The 23260-nt window shown below is 36.1% G+C and overlaps 1 protein-coding gene across 1 annotated transcript in view; it reads left to right on the top strand.

Moving 5' to 3' along the window:
* The window catches only part of ANO3 (anoctamin 3), a 529603-nt gene that overhangs the window by 380942 nt on the left and 125401 nt on the right, over positions 1-23260 (top strand). The window contains exons 6-8 of the mRNA XM_023550773.2: positions 5146-5304; positions 11132-11232; positions 17130-17174. Coding sequence (XP_023406541.1) covers positions 5146-5304; positions 11132-11232; positions 17130-17174 — 305 coding nt within the window. The remainder of the gene's footprint in view (positions 1-5145; positions 5305-11131; positions 11233-17129; positions 17175-23260) is intronic.

Here is a 23260-nt window from a genome sequence, read left to right as displayed (position 1 = left end):
TATGTTGATGTGTAATCCATATTGAAGGCTGTAGTCTTTGATCTTCACCAGTAAGTACTACAAGTCCTCTTTGCTTTCTTCAAACAAGGTTGTATCACCTGCACATCAAAAGTTACGAGCCTTGCTCTAATCCTGATGCTACAATCTTCTTCGTGTAGTCCAGCTTCTAGGATTATTTGCTCAGCATATAGATTGGTACAGATGGTCAAAGTATACAACCCTGATGCACACTTTTCCTGATTTTAAACCATACGGCATTCCATTGTTCTGTTCAAATGATGGCCTCTTTGTCTATGTACAGGTTCTACATGGGCATAATTAAGTGTTCCAGAAATCTCATTCTTCACAACATCATCCATAATTTGTTATGATCCACCCAGTGGAATGCCTTTGCGTAGTCAATAAAACAGATGAACATTCTCTCAGGTGTTCTCTGCTTTCAGCCACAATCCATCTGACATCAGCAATGATATTCCTTGTTTCACATCCTCTTCTGAATCTGGCTTGAATTTCTGGCAGTTCCCTGTTGATGTATACTGCAACCTATTTTAAATGATCTTCAGCAAAATTTTATTGCTGGTGATATTAATGGTATTGTTTGATAATTTTCACATTCTGATGGATCACCTTTCTGTGGAATGGGCACAAATATGGATCTCTTCCAGTCAGTTTGCTGGGTAGCTGCCTTTCAAGTTTCTTCACATAGATGAGTGAGCACCTCCAGCACTGCATCTGTTTGTTGAAACATCTCAATTGGTATTGTATCAATTCCTGGAGCCCTGTTTTTTTGTTTTTTTTTTTTTTTGCCATTCCCTTCAGGGAAGCTTGGGCTTCTTCCTTCGGTACCATTGGTTCTTGATTGTACACTACCTCCTGAAATGGTTGAACGTCCACCACTTTTTTTGGTGCAGTGACTGTGTATTTCTATGTTTTGATGCTTCCTGTGTCTTTCAATATTTTCCACGTAGAATTCTTCAGTATTGGAACTCAAGGCTTGAATTTTTTCTTCAGTTCTTTCATCATGAGAAATGCCAAGTATGTTCTTCCCTTTTGGTTTTCTAACTCCAGGTCTTTGCACATTTTATTTTAATACTTTACCTTGTTTTCTCCAGTTGCCCTTTGAAATCTTCTGTTCAACTCTTTTACCTCATAATTTCTTCCATTTGTTTTAGCGGCTCTAGATTCGAGAGCAAGTTTCACAGTCTCTTTTGACATCCATTCTGGTCTTTTCTTTCTTCATGTCCTTTTAATGACCTTTCGCTTTCTTCATGTATGATGTCCTTAATGTCTTCCCACAAGTCACCTGGTCTTCAGTGATTAGTGTTCAATGTGTCAAATCTATTCTTGAAATGATCTCTAAACCCAGGTAGGATATATTCAGTGTCATATTTTAGCTCTCATGGACTTACTGTAATTTTCTTCAGCTTCAGCTTGAACTTGCATATGAGCAACTGATGGTCTGTTCCACAGTCAGGCCCTGGTGTTTTTCTGACTGATGGTATTGAGCTTTGCCATGGTCTCTTTCCACAGATGTAATTGATTTCAATCCTGTGTATTCTATCTGGCAAGGTCCATGTGTAAAGTCACTGTTTATATTGTTGAAAAAAGGTATTTGCAGTGAAGAAGTCATTGGTCTTGCAAAATTCTATCATGTGATATCCAGCATAATTTTTATCACCAAAGCCATATTTTCCAACTTCTGATCCTTCTTGTTTGTTTCCAACTTTCACATTCCAGTCACCAGCAATTAATTGTGCATCTTGATTGCGTGTTTGACCATTTTCGGATTGCAGAAATTGGTAAAAGTCTTCAATTTCCTTATCTTTTGCATTAGTGGTTGGTGTATATATTTGAAAAACAGTCATACTAACTGGTCTTCCTTGTGCTACTACCCACTACCAGTTGCTATTGAGTCAGCTCTGACTCATGATGACCCTATGGCTGTCAGAGTAGAACTGTGCTCCATAGGATTTTCCATGGCTGATTTTGCAGAAGTAGATTGCCAGGCCTTTCTTACAGGTCTTCTTTGTAGGCATATGGATATTATCTTATCACTGACAGCACTGTACTTTATAATAGTTCTTGAAATGTTCTTTTTGACAATGAATGTGATGTCATACCTCTTCAATTTGTTATTCCTGGCATAGTAGACCATATGATTGTCTGATTCAAAATGACCAATGCCAGTCCATTTCAGCTCATTAATGCCTAATATATCAATGTTTATGAAGTCCATTTCATTTTTGACAACTTCCAATATTCCTAGATTCACACCTCATGCATTCCATGCTCTGTTTACTAATGGATGTTTGCAGCTGTTTTTTTGTTTGTTTGTTTGTTTTTCACATGTTGAGACATTCCAGAATGAGAAGTGGCTCAACTGCTGATAGGTAAAGTAAGAAGAGGACTGAAAATTGATATTTGGATACAGCAAAGAGTAGGTTGATAAGAGAAGGTTATAGAGTGGTAGAAACAAAAGGTCTCTACAATTTGAATTCAATTGTGTCTTCTTTGGCCAAGAATCCTCATTATCTCTATCATTTAGGAGCTGTGTCTTAGTCATCTAGTGCTGCTATAACAGAAATACCACAAGTGGATGGCTCTAACAAAGAGACATTTATTCTCTCACAGCCTGGTAGGGTAGAAGTCTGCATTTAGGGTGCCAGCTCCAGCGGATGCCTTTCTCTCACTGTCAGCTCTGGGGGAAGGTCCTTGTCATCAATCTTCCACTGGTCTAGGAGCTTCTTTTTGAAGGAACCCCAGGCTCAAAGGGTGCACTCTCCTCCCAGCGCTGCTTTCTTGAGATTGGCTCAAGACACAATCTCATCTTGCAGATTGAGTCCTTTGTCATTAACATAACTGCCACTAATCTCATCCCATCAACATCATAGAGATAGGATTTATAACACACAGAGAAGTCACATCAGATGACAAAATGGTGGACAATCACATAATACTGTGAATCATAACCCAGCCAAGTTGACAGATAATATTAGGGGACACAATTCAATCCATGACAAGCTATAAATGAAGTTCTTTTTAGTAACATTCTGAAACCTTTCTGTAACTGTTCAAGCCCAGTCCTAGCAATGTGTACTTGTATAGCCTCTTTATCTTTTTTAATATAGTGGTCAAGACCAACAAATAAGGTATCAAATAAGTTAGAGTTCTGTCTTCACTGTTTTCTCTTATATGACATCTGTAATGTCACGTAATCTTTTTTGGCTTCTAGGTACTCATGATAATACCTACCTTAAAGGATAATGAGGTTTAAATTAAATAACTTTATAAAATACTTGGCACAATATCTGGCACATAGCAAGTGTCCAATAAATAATAGCTAGTATTGTCGTTATTAATATTCATATATAACTATAAGACCTTGGTGACTTCCCTGGTGTTAGTAGCTTAGTCATGTTGTATATAACTCAGTAAAATTAGGTTAGACATCTCAAAACTTATCCCCTCATTAAACAAAAGTCTGTGCAGAGACTTTCTGTCCTTGAGCCCAGAGGCCTCTACTGCTATACATGCATACATTTTAACCTGTTTTCTCTAAAAAGCTAAAGCCAATCTGAACCTCATCATGCACCCTAACCTCCCTTGTAGAATGAAAATCTCTCAGACATCTTTTCTGTTGCTCCTCCTGAATGACTACGTGGACTTTATCTCCTTGGTGTCCAGGTTACTCAGATCCTCACTTCTTTTACTTGGAGCTGGTTATATGCGCCGATTAAGATTTTCCAAAACAGTGTGGAATGAATTTGTCTGAAATTATCCCATAACTCTCCAGAATTTAGGAAATTTTTTTCAATCTCAAGAATCCCTGTATTGGCAACGTGGAATAGAGAGTGAGTCCCAAGCCAAGCTCATTGCCATTGAGTTGATTCCAATACATAGAAATAACTTGAAGGAAAATGTGTATTCTGAGAGAAAGAAGGACAAGATAGTAGCTAAGAGCGTGGAGCTAGACAAAATTTGATTCAAGTCCTGGCTCTGCAGTGTTCTGGGGCAATATACTGGTAAAGCTCCCCAGCTACCAAGAAGACCTTCAGGAAAATCTGTTTATGAGTAAAACAGAGTTTATCAAACTTACTTATACCAAATTATAATATACCATCTGTATAGTCTTAGTATGAGTCTCTGGGTGGCTCAAATGGTTGATCACTTGCCTACTAACCAAAATGTTGGAGGTTTGAACCCACGCAGAAGTACCTCAGAAGAGAGGCCTGGTGATCTGCTTCCAAAAAGTCACAGTTGTAAAAACCATACGGAGCACAATCTTACTGTGCACCACATGGATTCACCATGAGTTGGAATCTACTCAATGCCAACTGGTTTTATAGGCTTAGTAGTGTTTCAAAAGGGTGAAGTTAGGAGAGAATTTTCAGAGACCTTTAGGGCCTGGGCTTGGTGGTGTTTAAAAGTGGGTCTTGCAAGGTAGGGGTCTGGTTGGTAATTGAGCCAGCAGAGTTTATGACAGAATAGCTTTGGGATGCTAGGTACAGCAAAGTACGGAGTCTTGAAATAGTCTTGATAAGCAAGTTAGTTGTTTTGATAAGTAAGCTGTTTTAATTGGTTCAGTCGTAGCTTCTAGGAACAAGCATTTCTGGAGCAAGCAGCTGACAACTGAAATATAGCTTTTTTTCAGTACTGTTGAACATAGGTTTAGAAAAGTAATGCTTGGTCCAAGTATTATTTAACACAGGAAATTATGTGAGTTTTGGTTTTCAGTACTTATGTTCTCTAAGCCTTAGGGACTTTATATTTGAGATATAAGTTATGAGAATTAAATAAGATAAACTATGTAAAACATTTATGTCTGGACCTGATACTTAGTAAACATTCAATATATATTAGCTAGTATTATTTTTACAGAACCTTATTAAATAAAGCACACCTGTTTTGATGCCAGTATCATAAAGCCCAGGTCCTGGAATCAGGCTGCCTAATTTCAAATTCTAGAACATTTCAAATTCTGCTAACTTGTCTCCTGCAAACTTTCTTTAATAATCTTCCCATATCCCAAAATTGGGATCCTACATCTTTGGAAATTGGTCCACCAGTATTCAAATGGAATGAATGAAACCAAAATATGTGTGCCTTTCCAGTCCACACTGTAAACAATCATTGCTTTGCTTGCAGAATGACATGAATTACATAGCATCCAGTGGTCTTCTATTTAAAGATGGCAAAAAGCGAATTGATTACATCCTGGTTTATAGAAAGTCAAATATACAATATGACAGAAGAAACACCTTTGAAAAGAACCTCAGAGCAGAAGGTTTGATGTTGGAAAAGGAGGTATGTGCTTTAATTTTATTCTTTGTATGACAAAATATGCTGGAACAGATATGATCACATTTTTAGTATAAAAAGAATATGCCACATGGCTTTTTAGGATATATATTTTCTCCAAAATGTAAAATAAATACATATGTGTATATATAGTTCCATTTAAATATGTATTCCTTTTTCACTCTGTACATTTCAGAATTATTTAAATATTTTTCAAAGGTCATGACTATTTTTGCAATTATAAAAATTTAAGAAGTTATGATCATAACTATGTAAAATAGAAAGCCCTATGAGACGAAATATAAATGTTAAAAGGAATTTGTCAAATTGTTAATATCTGTGTTTTAATAGTAAAATTATAATTTTTCTCACTTATCCTTTTCTTTTTTGTTTTTATTTTTTCAAATGTTCTGAAGCAACATTATTTTTTTCTAACAGAACTGTAAAAATATCAATGCTCACTGAAAAAAAGGGAAAACAGAAAGGAGGAAAAAAATATCTCACATAGTGCCATTATCTAAAAATGACCACTCTTCTAGTTAGTTCCCTCTTGGGATTAAAAAAAAAAAAGAGCGCATATTTAATCACATTATAGAAAAAAATGCATTAATGTAAAAAAGTAAAAGTATAGAAATGTATAAAATAAAGTCTTCCTTTTCCCTTCCTTCTCCCAAACCATACCCTCCTCTCTTTTGGTGGCCTTCTTAACAGCCTAATTTTACCCTGCCAGGTGCCCCTCTAGATTTTTCTATCTACTTGCAAGCATAAATACATTTTTTCTTTTTTACGTAAAATCGGTTGTGATATACATACTGTTCTGCTACGCAATTCTCTCATTTAGCAATATATTATGAATATCTTAAATTGTCAGTACATTTAAAGTCAACTCATCTTTCTTACGAGGTACATAGAATTACATAGGATTTAGTCAGCCACGTTCCCCCTGGGAGAAAATTTTAAAATTCGGTATTTGAGAGAACCCTAAATTACTGCTGCTTGGCTTTAACTAGTTTTCTGAAAAACAGGAGGGATAAGGACATAGAACTCTGATGAACTATTTGATTCCATATCTAGGTAATTTCCCAGTAAGCTTCATGAATCTCCGAGAATGGATTAGAGTGTTTACAGCTACACAGATGTGGCATCGGAACCCCTTTATTCACAGGGTAGTCTCCTTGGATTGGTTTTCAGAGAAATGTACGTTAGGAAATATTGAACTGTAAGTTGTGGTGGCCCTAGGAATATGTGTCCTTTTGTATTTAGTGATGTTAGTTGCCTTCAAGTCAGCACTGACTCGTAGTGACTCCATGCACAATGAGATCACACCGTTGTGATTCAAATGGTTTTCATTGGCTGGTTCTCAGAAGTAGATCTCAAGGAGTTTCTTTCAAGACTGTCTTAGTCCGGAAGCTGCATTGAAACCTGTTCAGCATCATAGCAACACACAAGCCTCCACTGACAGGTGGGTGGTGGGTGCGCTTGTGGTGCATTGGCTGGGGATACATCCTGGGTCTCCTGCATGAAAGGCTAGAATTCTACCACCGAATCGCTGCTTCCCTCTTTCATATTTATGAAAACCATTTTTAATACATGTCAAAATAACCAAACACACACTACCTTGAGAATTTGGGAGGTAGGAATTTTTCTCACACTGTCTAGTGATATAGAACTGGGGAGTCTGACCTCGATTTTCTATTGATTACTTAGTTGTGTTTGTTTTTTATGTTTCTTCTGGGAACTTTAAACCAGAATACCTGTATCACTGGCGATTAATTAAATCAAGTAGTATTTCATGAAAAAATATTATAAATTCCTCCTTTATTTTCTTGTGATTACTCCTTCATATAAACGGATTGAATCACTTCCTTCTCTATTCTCATAGCAGTTCATATATAGATTCTATTATAACAATGGTATTATGGTTATTTTGCTGATATGTCTTCCGCTATGTATGCACTTAGCAAATAGAGGTTAGGCAGCCAGTATGCAAGCTCTTGGGGATCCAATGAGTAAAGTAAACCCTGTTGCTGCTTTCCCTGCCCATACAGTATGTGTAGGAGTCAGGCATGAAAACTGTACAATTGTGAATTAGGTGTGACTTAGCCCACAGCCTCCACCTTGTCTCTTGGCAAAAAGTTTAGATTATCTTTTGAGTCTTCCTCTCCTTTGCTCCTCCATACTTGTGCCAAGAATGCTGGGTGACCACAGTTTTCCAGAATAAATGTGATTAGTTTTGAAGCTGAGTTGGGGCATTTTTATATCTTCTCTCCCAGAAGACTCTAGAAGCTTTATGATATTTGATCCAATGCCCTCTTAGGAGCTCTTCTTACCCAAGCAAGAGAAAGTGCTGCCAATTAAAATAAATAAATAAATTATTTTTATTTTTACACTCTTTCCACTTGACTAATACTTGCATAACTAAAGAGACACTTGAGTGACTTTTCAGAATAAATATGATCTTATCCAAGCTGACTTTCAGTCTCTATAGTCTTCACTTATGGATATAATGTTTAAAATTTTTCCTTTTCAGGATTCCCTTTATAATTTCACCTGTGATAAGTGTCCTTAAAAAAAAATAAAATGGTGGTAGAATGGCTTATGACAAGAATAATGATCTAGTCTGGAAGGTGAGAAAAGACCAGAGGAATGGGACGAAGTAAAATTAAAGAAATAAACTGTGAATTGAGATTTGAAAAATGAATACTAGCTAAAGTAGGTGAATAAAGGGGTGGATGTGGTTTTCAGTTCTGGCTACACATTAGAATCGTAATTCATTGACTTCAGTGGAGGGAAGAGAGGAAGGGGAGACTGGCAACTTGTGTTCATCACAATGGCTAGTTTGTGGTGGTGGCCTGATTCCAAAAAACTGTGCAGTTATATGGTGCTTTATTAAACCATTGGGACCAAAACCTAAGCACTCAGCCTGGCACAAAACCCAAAACAAAAAATCAAACTCGTTGCCATCGAGTCGATTCCAAATCATAGCGACCCTATAGGACAGAGTAGAACTGCTCCATAGGCTTTCTGAGGAGTGGCTGGTGGATTCAAACTGCTGGTCTTTGATTAGCAGGCATAGCTCTTCACTACTGTGCCACCAGGGCTCCAGTGTAGCACAGAGTAGATCTCAAATACTCGCTGAAATGCCTGTTGATGTGGCTGGTTCTAAATGACCAACATTATCAGCAGATTAATGATGTATATCTGAAGTCCATATGAATGAAGAGGTACATGGTAATCCAAGTAGATTTCCAGATCATACCAGGAATTTGTCTTTCTTTTAGACTGAAAATCCTGAGCTATCACATCCTTTTTTTTTTTTTTTTTTTCCTATCTATTCCACTAACTTGCAGAGTGTCTTTATTAAAACATAATTTTTAACGTTCCTCTTCTCTCAAGAGTGAATGTTCTACCTCTTGGGAATTTTGGGTGGAATAATTAAGTAATAATGTGACTTGTGAAGGTGGTAGGTGTTTTGTTCCCTCTAAGAAGCCTGCTTTCATCGGAGCTGAACAGAATAGTGCCAGATTGGAGCTTTCAGTTCCGAGGGAGAATAATCTTTCTCCCCGCCAACACCATCTCTTCACCAATCCCATGCCCAATAACTGCAAGAAAATTAAACTTTTTTTTTTCTTTTTTAAGTAGAAGTATAACAAAAGAGAAAATGAGTGGAAGGCATTATAAAAGGAAACAGTTCATGCTTCTTGAAAATGATTTCTTTCTCTCTTTTTGTCTCTCTCAGTCTCTTTATATAGAGAGATAGCTAAATATGCATAGCCATCTGAGGTTTCAGAGTAAGGTATAACAGAAGACATTCAAAATGAGAAAATAAAGGCATTCAAGTTGAGAAATATTCTAGCTGTGCATGTACCTCACTTGACATTTCACTGGTTGATGGTAGAACCATTGCAGTGAAGAAATTTGTTTCTAAAGCATCCCCTTTATTTAAGTCATTAGATTTTTTTTTTAAATGCTAAATGTTGACAGGAATGACTTAATCAGTGGTAGGCAAGCTGTTGGTATAGTGGTTAAGAGCTGAGCTGCTAACCAAAAGGTTGGCAGTTAAATCTACCAGCTACTCTTTGTAAACCCTATGCGGTAGTTCTACTCTTTGGAAATGACTCTATGGCATGAGTTTGTTTGTTTGTTGAGGCAAGTTGTTAATGATGTTAATTTGAATCCTGACATATGCCCTCTTCCAGAATAGTTTTGGTTTATTTGATTCATTACCTCTATTGTCTCTTGCTTAGGTACCAGTTACATAGAATATGTATTCAAAATAACTTCTTTCATCCATCCATTCATTCCTTCATTTCGCCATTCAACGTATGCTTAGTGAATACCTACTGTGTGCCTGGCTTAGCTCTAGGTGCTTGGAATACATAAATAAACAAAGCAGATTCCAGCTCCCTTGGCACTTACATAATCAAATGACCTCATTCATTAGAAAATAATATATACTACAATAAAAATAATAGAACAGATAAAAGTGATGAGGTGGCAAGCAAGTAGTAATATTAAAAAGGGTGGTCTATTTACATCCCAGTCAGAAAGCGAGATTTGTGCAAAACTTTAAAAGAGGTGAAAGGGTTAACCAAGCAGCTCTCTGGGAGAAGAGGATCCATGAATCAGGAATAGCTACAGCAGAAATACTAAGTCAAAGGGTGATTGGTAGATTTGCTCTGTGATCCTCAGAATTTGGGAATTCCAGAAAGTAACTGTCTAGGTGTTTGTTTTTTGTTTAATTTTTCAAGGTAGAATATGAACATGAGTGATGATGTAATGCCAAAATAGTCAGCTATTTAGTTAGATATTTTAGATTAAGGGACTACATCTAAGAATCATGATAATTATCTGGTTCAGAAAAAGATCTGATACTCCAAAGAATGGTATGAGCAAAATATTCAGAACAATGGAATCTGATTCTGGAATTTCTGAGAATTAGACCAGGATACCTGTATTTTATAAAAAGCTCTTCAGGTAATCCTGATGCACACTTGACTTTGCTTAAATATCTCTAGTCTAGATCGAAGACACTTAAATTTTCATGATTTGATATAGGTAAAAATAAACTGTAAGATTAGAGTAAGTGTGCAAATTTCACAGCCCTTCTTTTAGGACACAGGATTTCTAGGTGGTACAAGTTGCACTCAACTACTTCCTAAACTTGAAGGTTGGCAGTTCAAAACCATCTAGAGGTATCACAGAAGGTCTAGCAAAGCGCTTCCTTTAAGATAACAGCTAAGAAAACCCTGTGAGTAGTTCTACTCTGTAACATATGGGGTTGCCATGAGTCAAAATTGACCTGATGCCAACAGATTTGGTATTTTGGTGATTAGGGCACTGAGTTTTATGATTTATACTCTATTGTTTTTCCAGGATTATCACAGGACCTGTCATGTAGTAATTACTCAATAAAATGTGTTAGAAGAACAAATGAATGAATAGATTAATGAATGGTGGCAACTGTAAGCATTTCTCTACCCCTTTTGAACAGAAATGAGATTGTCATGATAAAGCACCTATTAAAAGTAACTTCATTTCTAATTGGATCTTGATTGTTCTGACAGGGAATCCTGAATAATGATAGTGATAATTGTAACAAAATGTGCTGATTCACATGGGTGATAATTTGTTGTATACAGTGACATTCTTATATTTTTATTAGGGTTTGTCTGTATTAAACATTCTTCATTCATGTGACTTTCCTTTAAATCAATGATAATGAGCCATGTGTAGCCAGGGCACGATGTGCTTCCCCCAAAATCAGATTGTGGCCTGGCTTATCTTCAGCTCTGATTCTAAATAATAGTTCCTGTCTTGCTATTCTTTGCAGCCAGCTGTTGCAAACTCTGATATCATGTTTATTAAAATTCACATTCCATGGGACACGCTGTGCAAGTATGCCGAGAGGCTGAATATCCGGATGCCCTTCAGGTACTTTCCTATTTTCTGTCTCTGTTAAGATGAGCCTGAAAAGAGCACCCACAGACTGGGAAAAAATCTTCAGCTATGACATCGCCGGCCAGCGCCTGATCTCTAAAATCTATATGATTCTGTTAAAACTCAACCACAAAAAGACAAACAACCCAATCAAAAAGTGGGCAAAGGATATGAACATGCACTTCACTAAAGATGAGCCTGTTTTTTGCAATACCTTAGAACAAGAAATGTAACCCTCTCTACAAAGGAAATGCTTTTTTTCTCTCAAAGTTTAGTTTTTCTCGACATTTATTCCCTTCTGATTTGCTTTCCTAATGTGATAATCTTCCTGATTCCCTGGATGCTTTATATCATTTCAGGGTGAACATACCTAAAGAGGTAGAAAAACAATTGTTTCCAAATTTTTCCTTATAACATCATTTCCAAGACTAAGTTCCCTTATTTCATATGGGTAGATAGAGCTCTTGTTATTTTTTGTAGAATGCAAGAAGTGGAAGTATATAACATCTTTAAGGATACATATATAATGCACTGCTCTATACAGAGGTTAAAGGAATAATCTTTCAGGGATATCCAATTCTTAGCTCTGTCTACAGTACCAAGGGAGAAATGAGGCAAGTAAGGGACTGCTCAGTTCAAAGTCTTCTCCATCCTTCCTCTAGGCAAGCAAAAATTGAATAAACATCAATTTCCCTCTAGTGAGTGTCTTGCATTATATGGAGAAAGCATTGTTTCCCTCTATCATTTCTGAAAATAAATTTCAACACCCAGCTCCTATTGTATGCAGAGTGTTAACTCAAACTGTAGATTTGAACATTTACTCTGATTTGGAGCTCGACATGCTTCATCAGCTGCTAAAGAAGGATTAAAGAGATTCAGAGTAAACAGGATGCCAAGTAAAAAAGTCTCTAGGTAATGAATATGAGAGAACATTTAAGAGTGCAATGGGAAAACACAGAGAAATTCCTCAGACTGAGCAGCATGGCCAACTCTGGGAGGAGTCCTGACATCCTCAATTCTGATGACGAGCCTCTAAGGTATTCAAGGAGACATTGATCCCTATCTTCTTAGTCATTTGAAACACCTCAGGATTTGAAAAACGCAGCCACAGTTATTGTCTACCAAACCGAAAGTGATTAAGTTTTGGCAACTACTGAGGAATCTCCTGGCGATATTGGGATTAGATACCTAAATTGGCTTGCATTCATGCTTAGCTAAGGGTTTAAAGTTCTCTGTTGAGACAGCATTTAGGTCATAAGCAAATAATACCTTGAGGCTGAATATTAGCTGTGAAGTACTCTGGGGGGGAGGGGAGGGAAAAAAACAACTTAATAAATTGAAAAGCAAAAGAAAGGAAGGTATTTCTAATTTGTCAGCACTTTAACCAAATGATCCAAATGATGGACAAGATCGCTAAGGGAACCTGAGTTTTGTACATTTGTAATGAAACTTGGGACCTGAGACAAGCAAACAAGGAACCATGAAATATTATTTGTTTTATGATTAGAATTCAGGTCATTTTACTGAACCAGTCTTGACAGTAAAATTAGGTAGGTTTATATTTGTAATAAGCTTCATTTCTTGACTTCTCAGTTTCCTGGGATGTATTACAGCCTGATAATGAGGGAATACTTGCCATTTTCCCTATCTGATTTATTCTTGTTTGTCTATACTTATTCATGGTACAAAAGCATAATACAGGATTAAAACAGAGATACATTTCAACCTATCAAATTACCACAGAATTTTGGAAATAATGATCTTCAAACTTAAGATATATATGGTAAATGATCATTTTTATTTGTTCATGGTGGAAGTCAAACTTGAAAACGTTCTCAAACTCAGTTTGGAGACATCTGCTGTGAGCCTTAAACGTTTTCATATCCTCCACTTTATCTCTTAAGAAAATAATTGAAAATATATAAAAATATTCACTGAAGTATTATTTATAATTCTGGAATATGAAAAATACTTTCTGTGTTCAACATTAGATGACTATATTAGATTATATTCCCTTGCAATGGAATATAAATCACATATAAAACAAATGAGTACAAGGATTTATTAGGGATTAAAAATTTTTTTTTTATGGAGAAATAGTAAATAAAACATAAATAAAAATATATATCTGTTGCCATCGAGTCAATTCCAACTCATAGCGAGCCTATAAGACAGAGTAGAACTGGCCCACAGGGTTTCCAAGGAGCTGCTGGTGGGTGCAGCTGAGTTCTTACATAAACCAAAAAAAACAAATTTCCTTTGAGTTGATTCCGACTCACAGTTTCCAAGAAGCGCATGGTAGACTTGAACTGCTGACCTTTTAGTTAGCAGCCATAGCTCTTAACCACTGTGCCACCAGGACTTTCAAGTTCTTATATAGGATATGTATAATTATTAAGACAATTTGACTTCAACAATGTAAAATGCAGAGGAATAAAAATGGGAGGAAATATGACGATGTATTAAAAACAATTGTTTCTGATGGATGGGATTATATTTATTTATTTCTATCCTTACAGAATTGTCAGCTTTTAACAAGTTCTAATTTGACTGTATGATGTAAATACAGCATGCAAAAGGAATATCACGTCTAAGACAATAGCCTACTTTCTGATGTCAGGCAGAAATTGCTGACAATTTCCACATTAATTCTTAACTGATTTTAGAACATTATCTTGCCCCTATTGTGATTTCAGCATTGTTTCTAAGAAGAGTTATATCTAAATTTGTCCACAAATGAGCTTCCTTGTAGGTTGAAGAGAAGGAAGCCCTTAAAAACCATTCAAACCGTGTCATTTTAATGGGTTTCAGTATGCAGGGTCATTTCAGGTTGAGTGAACATGATGCCAAAACATGTGATAAAAAAGGAAGTGTGTTTTTTACCTACTACCTCTGGCTATGATACCAAACAAATGCTTGCCAGGAGTTGAAAAGATTGCTTTTGTTTTTGCTTTCTAAGGAGAAATTTAGCATCATTTGACTTAGATCCTGGCACAGGCACATATTATTAAGATGCAGTTATACTTAAATGTTTAATAGAAGAACAAATTATACATAACAGGTTCAGCTTTACCCCAAACTTGATATGCATGATTTCAAAGATGGTTTTCCTCTCTTTATCAATAGACAGTGAAACCTGTGAGAGCCGAAACTTGACAGAACTGCCTTATTTTTCCAGGACTCACAAGTTTTCCACCTTTGACAGGGTGCGGTCTTACCACTTTTCTATGGCTCATTTTAGTGGAAAATATTTGCATTTGCCTTCTCTGACAAGTTTCCACCTTACACAGGTTCCGGCTTTCTCAGGTTTTACTTTACATTCAAAGTATGTTCCTTCTGCTGTAGTCTATGAATAAAAAGTCTTATAAAGACAATGGCAGCACAGTCTAAGTTGTCATCTTCCTTATATAGTTCTTCCCACCACCTCAGCTGGATTTTACTTATTTTAAAAACTGAAAGTTTATTAGAGTACATCGGTCTCCTTTCTCTCACTTCCGTTATCCCTGCCTTCACAAATAAATTTCAGAAATATCTAAAGTGACATAATAATCATTATTATCATAGTTTTGATACAAAGAGAACACCTTACCAGCTTTAATTCTTCTGTTTCTTTTCCTTAGAAGTCAATTAAAAACAATTTTACTCTTAGAAATTCAAAAAAACAAAAAAATTTTGTCAGACTCTGAGCGTGCTCAGTTGTTATAGATTAGAGCTTATTCTCCAGGCTCTGTGCCATAGTGTCCTTCCATCTCAGGGGCGATTTTGAGGAACGTATTTTCTTCAGTGAGACAGTTTTAATTTTTTATTGATATGTATATAGAGTCCTGGTGGTGCAGCGGTTTGAGAGCTCTGCTTTTAATCAAAAGGTCGGCAGTTCGAATCCACCAGCTGCTCATTGGAATCCCTATGGGGCATTTCTACTCTGTCCTATAGGGTCACTATGATTCAGATCAACTTGACGGCAACAGATATATATATATATATATATATATATATATATGTGTGTGTGTGTGTGTGTAATTTCCTGGTAAGGTTGCATTTGACAGAAGAGTTCTGATATGTCCAAGACAAAAGATGAAAACTGTGGAAAACTATGGAATGAATTTATAAGATTACTATATCTTCTTAATGATGTATTGGCTGAAATTTCTTCTTTACAATGTTTTTTCAAAAAATTGTTTACAATTGCTGAATTGTGGAAACTTTTAGAAAATACTGCTGAAATTCTTACAATTGAACAAGGTTAATATTAGGAAATAACCGTTTTTCCAAAGTATGTCAGAAGAGTAATAGTTCCACATCATCTTAAAAAAAAAAAAAATATATATATATATATATATCTCTCTCCTGTGGTCAAATATGCGTGTGAAGTTTAGAGTTAAATAATGAGTTTCTTTATTGTAGAAATTGTCAAAGAAGTGGTTGTCAGTCTTTAGAGTGCATCAGAATCACCCAGAAAGATTATGAAAAATGAAGGTTCTTGGAACCTGCACCCAGAGTTTCTGGCATATTAGATGTGAATTGGGATCCAGGTATATACATTTTTAACAAGCATCCCATCAGATTCTGATGCAGATTGTAAAGAACTACAGTCTTGGAGACTTTAATATTTTCATAATGATTCTAAACTATACAATGCAGCTGTTTCCTAATTTCCATCTGATCATGTTTTATTTTATTAATATGTTAGTGTTCTTGGGAAAACAGCTTGAGAAAGAGAACGCCTAGTTCTTTCGGAAACCCTTTCCAGCTTAAATAATAGATGTAGCATTCACTAACTCTTAAATAACTAACTTCTCATTTATTTATGAAGTACACCTGAAATTTCGGAGAGCAGCCAGCTCGTAATAGGAGAGTGCTTTTTTTTTTTTTTTTTTATTCAGGCATAGTCTAGGTTTCAGAAGGGTTTTCAGGGTGGCCAGTTCAGTCTCAGAGTGCCAAATGCTATCACATCCAAACATACCTACTTTCTTAAAATTTCAATATCTTCCCATTGATTTTAATCCAAAAACATTAGCATGAGTTGTAAGGACCCTCATCTTCTTTGTTTTGCTTTGTTTACTATACCTGCTTCTTTTATCATTACCCCTAATTTACAAAGTGTGCTCCAGCTATTACCAGATAAGTTGCTGTTCCCCTGAATCATGCAGTGCTTGGCCTTGTCCCATAACCGTTTTATATGCTGCTACCTCTTTATAGAATGTTGTGTCATGATCACTTTATCCAGAGAATTACTCCCACATATTCTCCAACATGCTTCACGGATAGCACATCCACTGGGAAGATGTCTCTGTCACGTTTCTCCTCCACCCACAAAAACTAATTGAGATTTCCTTCTTAGGTAATTCCATAGCACAGTCTGCTTTTCTACATCATCTAACTTTATTATAACTGTCTGATTAGTCATCTCCTCCACTGTAAAGGAAGTTCCTTGAGAGCAGAAACACTTTATTTTTCCTCTAAATTTATAAGTGTGGTTATTCCAAAAGCATTCATTGACAAATGACAAGTTTTCATTGCATATGTATTTAGACGGACGGACAGACGGATGGACGGACGGATGGATGGTAGATGACTTCATATAATATTTAAGCAAATGACTCAGTTAATATGTTTTGTGTGGTAGAATACAGACTTTCAAAAAAGAGAATTAAAAATTGCATATTCAAAAGAAGTCTATTGATTTGTTAAAATATATTTTTAATAATAATTTGAATTCTCAAAATGGTGTAATTCAATGTTTTTCATATGATACTGGCTTATTTCAAATGTCTTTCCTAAGTATATGACACTCAGAGCTTTGAAATGCTCAGTATGATTGATTATTGTCACTCACTGGTTTTGCTTTATCTTCATATGACTTTCATCAGCTGATTTCTATTATTTTTCAGAAAAAAATGCTATTTCACAGACCGGAGGAGCAAATCGATGGGCAGGTTGGTGGGTGATGTACAATTTCACTATGACCAATTTGTCATTTGGAAATAATGATAATAAAAGACATTCAAATATCCGTATCAGCAGTTGTAAATTTTAGGAAGAAAAACTTGATTTCTTAAAGTGATTTCCAGAATGACTTATGCCAAATTGAGCAATGTTTAAAATCAGATAATTTATTTGTGACTATTTACAATTGTCATATCCGAAATCCTCATGATACACTGTTGTGGAAGGAGGATTTTAATTGCAAGTAGCATCTTATGAGATTGTAATTTTTAAAATAACTATCAAACCAGGATCAATGAGTTAATGATGACCCACTAGAATAATAGACCCAGCAGAGACCTTCTGGATGATTCAATCCAACTGTCTTATTTGGTAGAGGTGGTGAGAGAAAGACTAGCATCCAGAGTTATGAAGTGACTTTCCACAGCCATACGGCATCCTTAGAGTCACAGACCTGTACTTATTCCACTACTGGAGCTGCCTCTCTTATCCTTGTATTGAAAAAAACCTTCCAGAGTGTCATCACTAAACAATAGCCCTTTACCTATTGTGGTAACATTGGCTATGGCGCAGGACTCAGTCAAACCAGGACTTCAGTCAAACCTGAAACAGAATTAACTTTCCCACTTGAATTGCCTTGGCGATATTTCACTGGAAGAAATGAGCTTTCATTTTATGAAGGCTCAAACAAGAGGCTTCTTATATTTGGCTGTTTACCTGCTCATTGCAAATTAATCAATTAACAACAACAACAAAATGTGAACGTGGTGGAATAGGCTACATTGAATAATGTTGCAAAGATACTACAAGTCAGAATAACACAAAAGCTACAAGAACCATATAGTGTGAATAATAAACCATTTCAGGAAAGTGTTCAGTAGATCTAGTTGCTTTACGAAAGAAAGTGGCTGAATATATTTTGAACTTCCTAGAGCAGGAGAATGTTGGCCACTTGTAAACATTAAATTTAGATGTGGTAGGATTGGATGGAAAAAAAGTAAATCCTAGGCAAAAAAACTTGAAAATAGAGTGACTATCAAAGGAATTAGTACTAAAATGGCACTTTTTTATTAAAGGGTGCACCTCAGCCAAGCCAAAATTTTCTATTTAATAAATTAATGTGTCCTGCTTTATAATGAGTGCTCATCATTTCCCATGTGTGTGTTCGGTCCTGGTCAGTTATTTCTATGTAACAAATTTCAGAAATAGTCATTTTTGCATATTTAAGAAAGTTAAAATCAATGAAATAATATATAAATTTACAGCTGCAGATATTTCTTGTCTCTCTGCATGTGACTGCTTAATGTTAGTTGTGTTGATAAAGTCTCTGTGTGTTTGGCTCCATTTGCTACTATAGAATTAGGAAGACTTTACCCAACAACAGTTTTCTGTCAAACAGGAATTTTTCTTTCAAAGACTTGCAGAAGGATAAAATTTTGTATATTTAAATCACATTAAATGTCTGTGTATGTAATACTATCATAATTAGATTTACAGTAAACTTGTATCTAGAACACATGAAAAACATGTGTTAGCCATGAGATTTAGCATGGCTAAATCTCAAACAATGTTTTTAATAGTTAAAAATGCTTTGTTTCTATTTTGGCCAAAGATAAAAATAAACTAGAAAAATGAGCACTGTATTATGGGTTGTAATATGATTTCCCTATTACATATTCCAGTTATTACAAATGGTTATTAAAGTGTCTAAAATATTAGGAAAGTCCATCCTACCTCCTGAACAATGTACTTATTATAAGCAGCTCTCTTTGCTCCTTAACTTTGTGAATGCATATGGGTGGGGGGGGTGGGTAGGAAATTCAGACGAAAGGAGTTTATAAAATTACATAAGATATATTAAGGGGATATATATAATTCAATGATATTTGCCTTTTAAATTGAAAGTTTAGCTTTCAACTAAGGAAATGATTGTTTTTTGTTTTTAATTTACCTTTGGACAAGAAAATTTAAGTTGTGTATGCATATATAATATACATATGTATATATTTAATGTATATATATATATATAAATCATTGTTATAAAATTCTAAAACTCAACTTGTAGACATTTGAGAAAATCGTGATTGTTGCCAGGTGCCATCTAGTCGATTCCGACTAATAGCAACCCTATGTACAACAGAGCAAAACACTGCCGGGTCCTGTGCCATTCCCACAATCATTGCTTTGCTTGAGCCCATTGTTGCAGCCACTGTGTCAGTCCATCTTTTTGAGGGCCTTTCTCTTTTCACTGCCCCTCTACTTTACCGGGCATGATGTCCTTCTCCAATGACTTAATCCTCCCGATAACATGTCCAAAGTATGTGAAATGTAGTCTCACCATCCTTGCTTCTAAGGAGCATTCTGGTTGTACTCTTCCAAGACAGATTTGTTCATTCTTTTGGCAGTGCATGGTATATTCAATATTCTTCACCAACACCACAGTTCAAAGGCACAAGTTCTTCTTTGCTCTTCCCTGTTTATTGTCCAGCTTCCGCATGCATATGAAGCAATTGAAAACACCAGGGCTTGGACCAAGGGCACCTTAGTCTTCAAGGTGACGTCTTTGCTTTTCAACACTTTAAAAAGGTCTTTTGCAGCAGATTTGTCTAATGCAATGTGTCTTTGATTTCTTGACTGCTGCTTCCATGGGCATTGATTGTGGATCCAAGTAAAATGAAATCCTTGACAACTTCAATCTTTTCTCCATTTATCATGATGTCACTTATTGGTCCAGTTATAAGGACTTTTGTTTTCTGTGTGTTGAGTTGTAATCCATAAAGTGAAGGCTATATATAGTCTTTTATCTTCATCAGTATGTGCTTCAAGTCCTCTTCACTTTCGGCAAGAAGGTTGTGTCATCTGCATAATGCAGGTTGTTAATGAGCTTTTCTCCAATCTTGATGCCCCGTTCTTCTACAGTCCAGTTTCTCGGATTATTTGCCCAGCATACAGATTGAACAGGTATGGTGAAAGGATACAGCCCTGATGCACACCTTTCCTGACCCTAAACCACGAAGTATCTTCTTGTTCTGTTGAAATGACTGCCTCTTAATCTGTGTACAGGTTCCTCATGAGCAAAATTCAGTGTTCTGGAATTCCCGTTCTTGGCAATGTTATCCACAATTTGTTATGTCCACACAGTTGAATGTCTTTGCATAGTCAATAAAACACAGATAAACATCTTTCATGTATTTTCTGCTTTCAGCCAGGATCCATCCGACATCAGCAGTGATATCCCTGGTTCCATGTCCTCTTCTGAATCCAGCTTGAAGTTTTGGCAGTTTCCTAACATTATATTGCTGCAGCTGCTTTTGAATGACCTTCAGCAAAATTTTACTTGTGTGTGACATTAATGATATTGTTTGATAATTTCCCCATTTGGTTGGATTGCCTTTCTTGGAAACAGGCATAAATACGGATCTCTTCCAGTCTGTTGGCCAGATAGCTGTCTTCCAAATTTCTTGGCATTGACGAGTGAGCACTTCCAGTGAAACATCTCAATTGTTATTCCATCAGTTCCTGGAGCCTTGTTTTTTGCCATTTCCCTTCAGTGCAGCTTGGACCTCTTCCTTCATTACCATTTGTTCCTGATCATATGCTACCTCCTGAAATGGTTGAACCATTGACCAATTATTTTCAGTATAGTGACTTTGTGTATTCCTTCCATCTTCTTTTGATGCTTCCTGCATGGTTTAATATTTTCGCCACAGGATTCTGTGACATGGCAACTCAAGGCTTGAATTTTTTCTTCAGTTCTTTCAGCTTGAGGAATGCTGAACGTATTCTTCCCTTTTGGTTTTCTATCTCCAGGTCTTTGCATGTTTCATTACAATACTTTATTTTGTCTTCTGGAACCACCTTTTAAAATCTCCTGTTCAGCTCTTCTTCCCTTTGCTTTAGCTACTTGATGTTCAAGAGCAAGTTTCAGAGTCTCTTCTGACATCATTTTCGTTCCTTCTTTCCTGTCTTTTTAATTACCTTTTGCTTTCTTCATGTATGATGTCCTTGATGTCATTCCACAAGTCATCTGGTCTTAGATCATTAGTATTCAATGCATCAAATCTATTCCTGAGGTGATCTGTAAATTCAGTTGGGATATACTCCAGGTTATACTTTGGCTCTCATAGACGTGTTCTAATTTTCTTCAGATTGGACTTGCATTTGCATATGAGCAATTGATAGTCTGTTCCACAGTTGGCCCCTGGCCTTATTCTGAGTGATGGTATTGAGCTTTTGTATCATTTTTTTTTTTTCCACAGATGTAGTCAATTTGATTCCTGTGCATTCTATCTGTCAAGGTCCACATGTATAGTTGCTATTTATGTCGATGAAAAAACGTATTTGCAATGAAGAAGTCATTGGCCTTGCAAAATTCTAAAATGCGATCTCCAGAACAGTTTCTATCCCAAGGCCATATTTTCTAACTACTGACCCTTCTTCTTTGTTTCCAACTTTCTAATTCCAGTCACCAATAATTATCAGTGCATCCTAATTGCATGTTCAATCAATTTCAGACTGGAACAGTTGGTCAAAATCTTCTATGTCTTCATCTTTGACTTTAGTAGTTGGTGTGTAAATTTGAATAATAATCGTATTAATCACTATTAAGTTGTATTCACAGTCTTCCTTTTAGGCATATGGATATTATGCTATCAGAGAGTGTTATACTTAGGGTAGATCTTTAAATATTCTTTTTGTTGATGAATGTGATGCCATTTCTCTTCTATTTGTCATTTCTGGCATAGTAGGCCATATGATTGTCTGATTCAAAATGGCAAATATCAGTCCATTTCAGCTCACTAATGCCTAGGATGTCAATGTTTATGCATTCCATTTCATTTTTGACAGTTTCCTGTTTTCCTAGATTCATGCTTTGTACATTTCTTGTTCCAATTATTAATGGATGTTTGTAGCTATTTCTTCTCATTTTGAGTTGTGCCACATCAGCAAATGAAGGTTCCAAAAGTTTGATTCCATCCACGTCATTAAGGTCGATTCTGTCTTGAGGAGATAGCTCTTCCCAGTCTATTTTAAGTGCCTTCCAACCTTCCTACACTATATCAGACAATGTTCTGCTGCTATTCATAAGGTTTTCACCAGCTAGTTCTTTTCAGAAGTAGACTGCAGGTTTCTTACTCCCACTCTGTCTTAGTCTGGAAGCTCAGCTGAAACCTATCCGCCATGGGTAACTCCACTGGTATTTGAATACTGGTAACATAACTTCCAGCGTCATAGCAACATGCAAGCCCCCACGGTACAATAAACTGACAGATGCTTTGAGAAAATAGAAAAATGAAAATCAAATAATTGCACTTAGATTTTGTTTTTTTCTTTCTTTCTTTTTTTTTTTTTTTTCCTTTCTTGAGCTGGGAAAGATTTGTGCTCGGTTAATTTTGGCCAGTAAACATTAGGGGATAAATAATGTTCAGGTGTTTGTCCAGTTTCTGAAGATAGTCATTCATCATCATTTCTCCAGGCAGGTTGGCGTGAAATGGCTATGGTTTTATTATTATTGTATTTTAGCATTTATTTCACAAGCATTTTCACATTCAGTTATCAAAGGATCTTCACAATGCCCTTGTGGGGAAAGCAGAGCAGGGAGTAAATGATTTTTGCAGATTAGGGGAACTAAACGACTCCCAGGCCACCCCAAACTCCCCTTTCTCTAAGCACCCCCTGCTCATTTGGCAGAGTTTTTGCCCTGACCAAGTTCTTTTGACCCTTCAGTCCAGATTTCTTTTGAATTCCCATAGAATTCTCAGGTTTCTACTAATTTTAGCAAACAACTTAAAACTCTATTGGAAGTGATCTTCACCTACACCATGAAATCTTGAACTTGCAAGATGGCCAACCCAAGCAATTGATTCTGTAAAGTATAGATAATGGATTAGATCTGTTGGTAGCGCTGGTGGTGGAGGGATAGTAGTAGATATAGTAATAATGATATTTCTTTATCATAAACATTTTTTGAGGCCTACTATGCTAGGTACTATGGTAAGTACCACTCAGAAACTCATTTAATTCTCAAAATACCCCTTCACTGAAAATATGAGAAAACTGAGTGAGGCTTAAAGAA

This window comes from Loxodonta africana, chromosome 7 (genome assembly GCF_030014295.1).
Source record: "Loxodonta africana isolate mLoxAfr1 chromosome 7, mLoxAfr1.hap2, whole genome shotgun sequence".
Lineage (NCBI taxonomy): Eukaryota > Metazoa > Chordata > Mammalia > Proboscidea > Elephantidae > Loxodonta > Loxodonta africana.
Note: the sequence above shows the minus strand (reverse complement) of the source record. Positions and strands in the feature narration are given on the sequence as shown.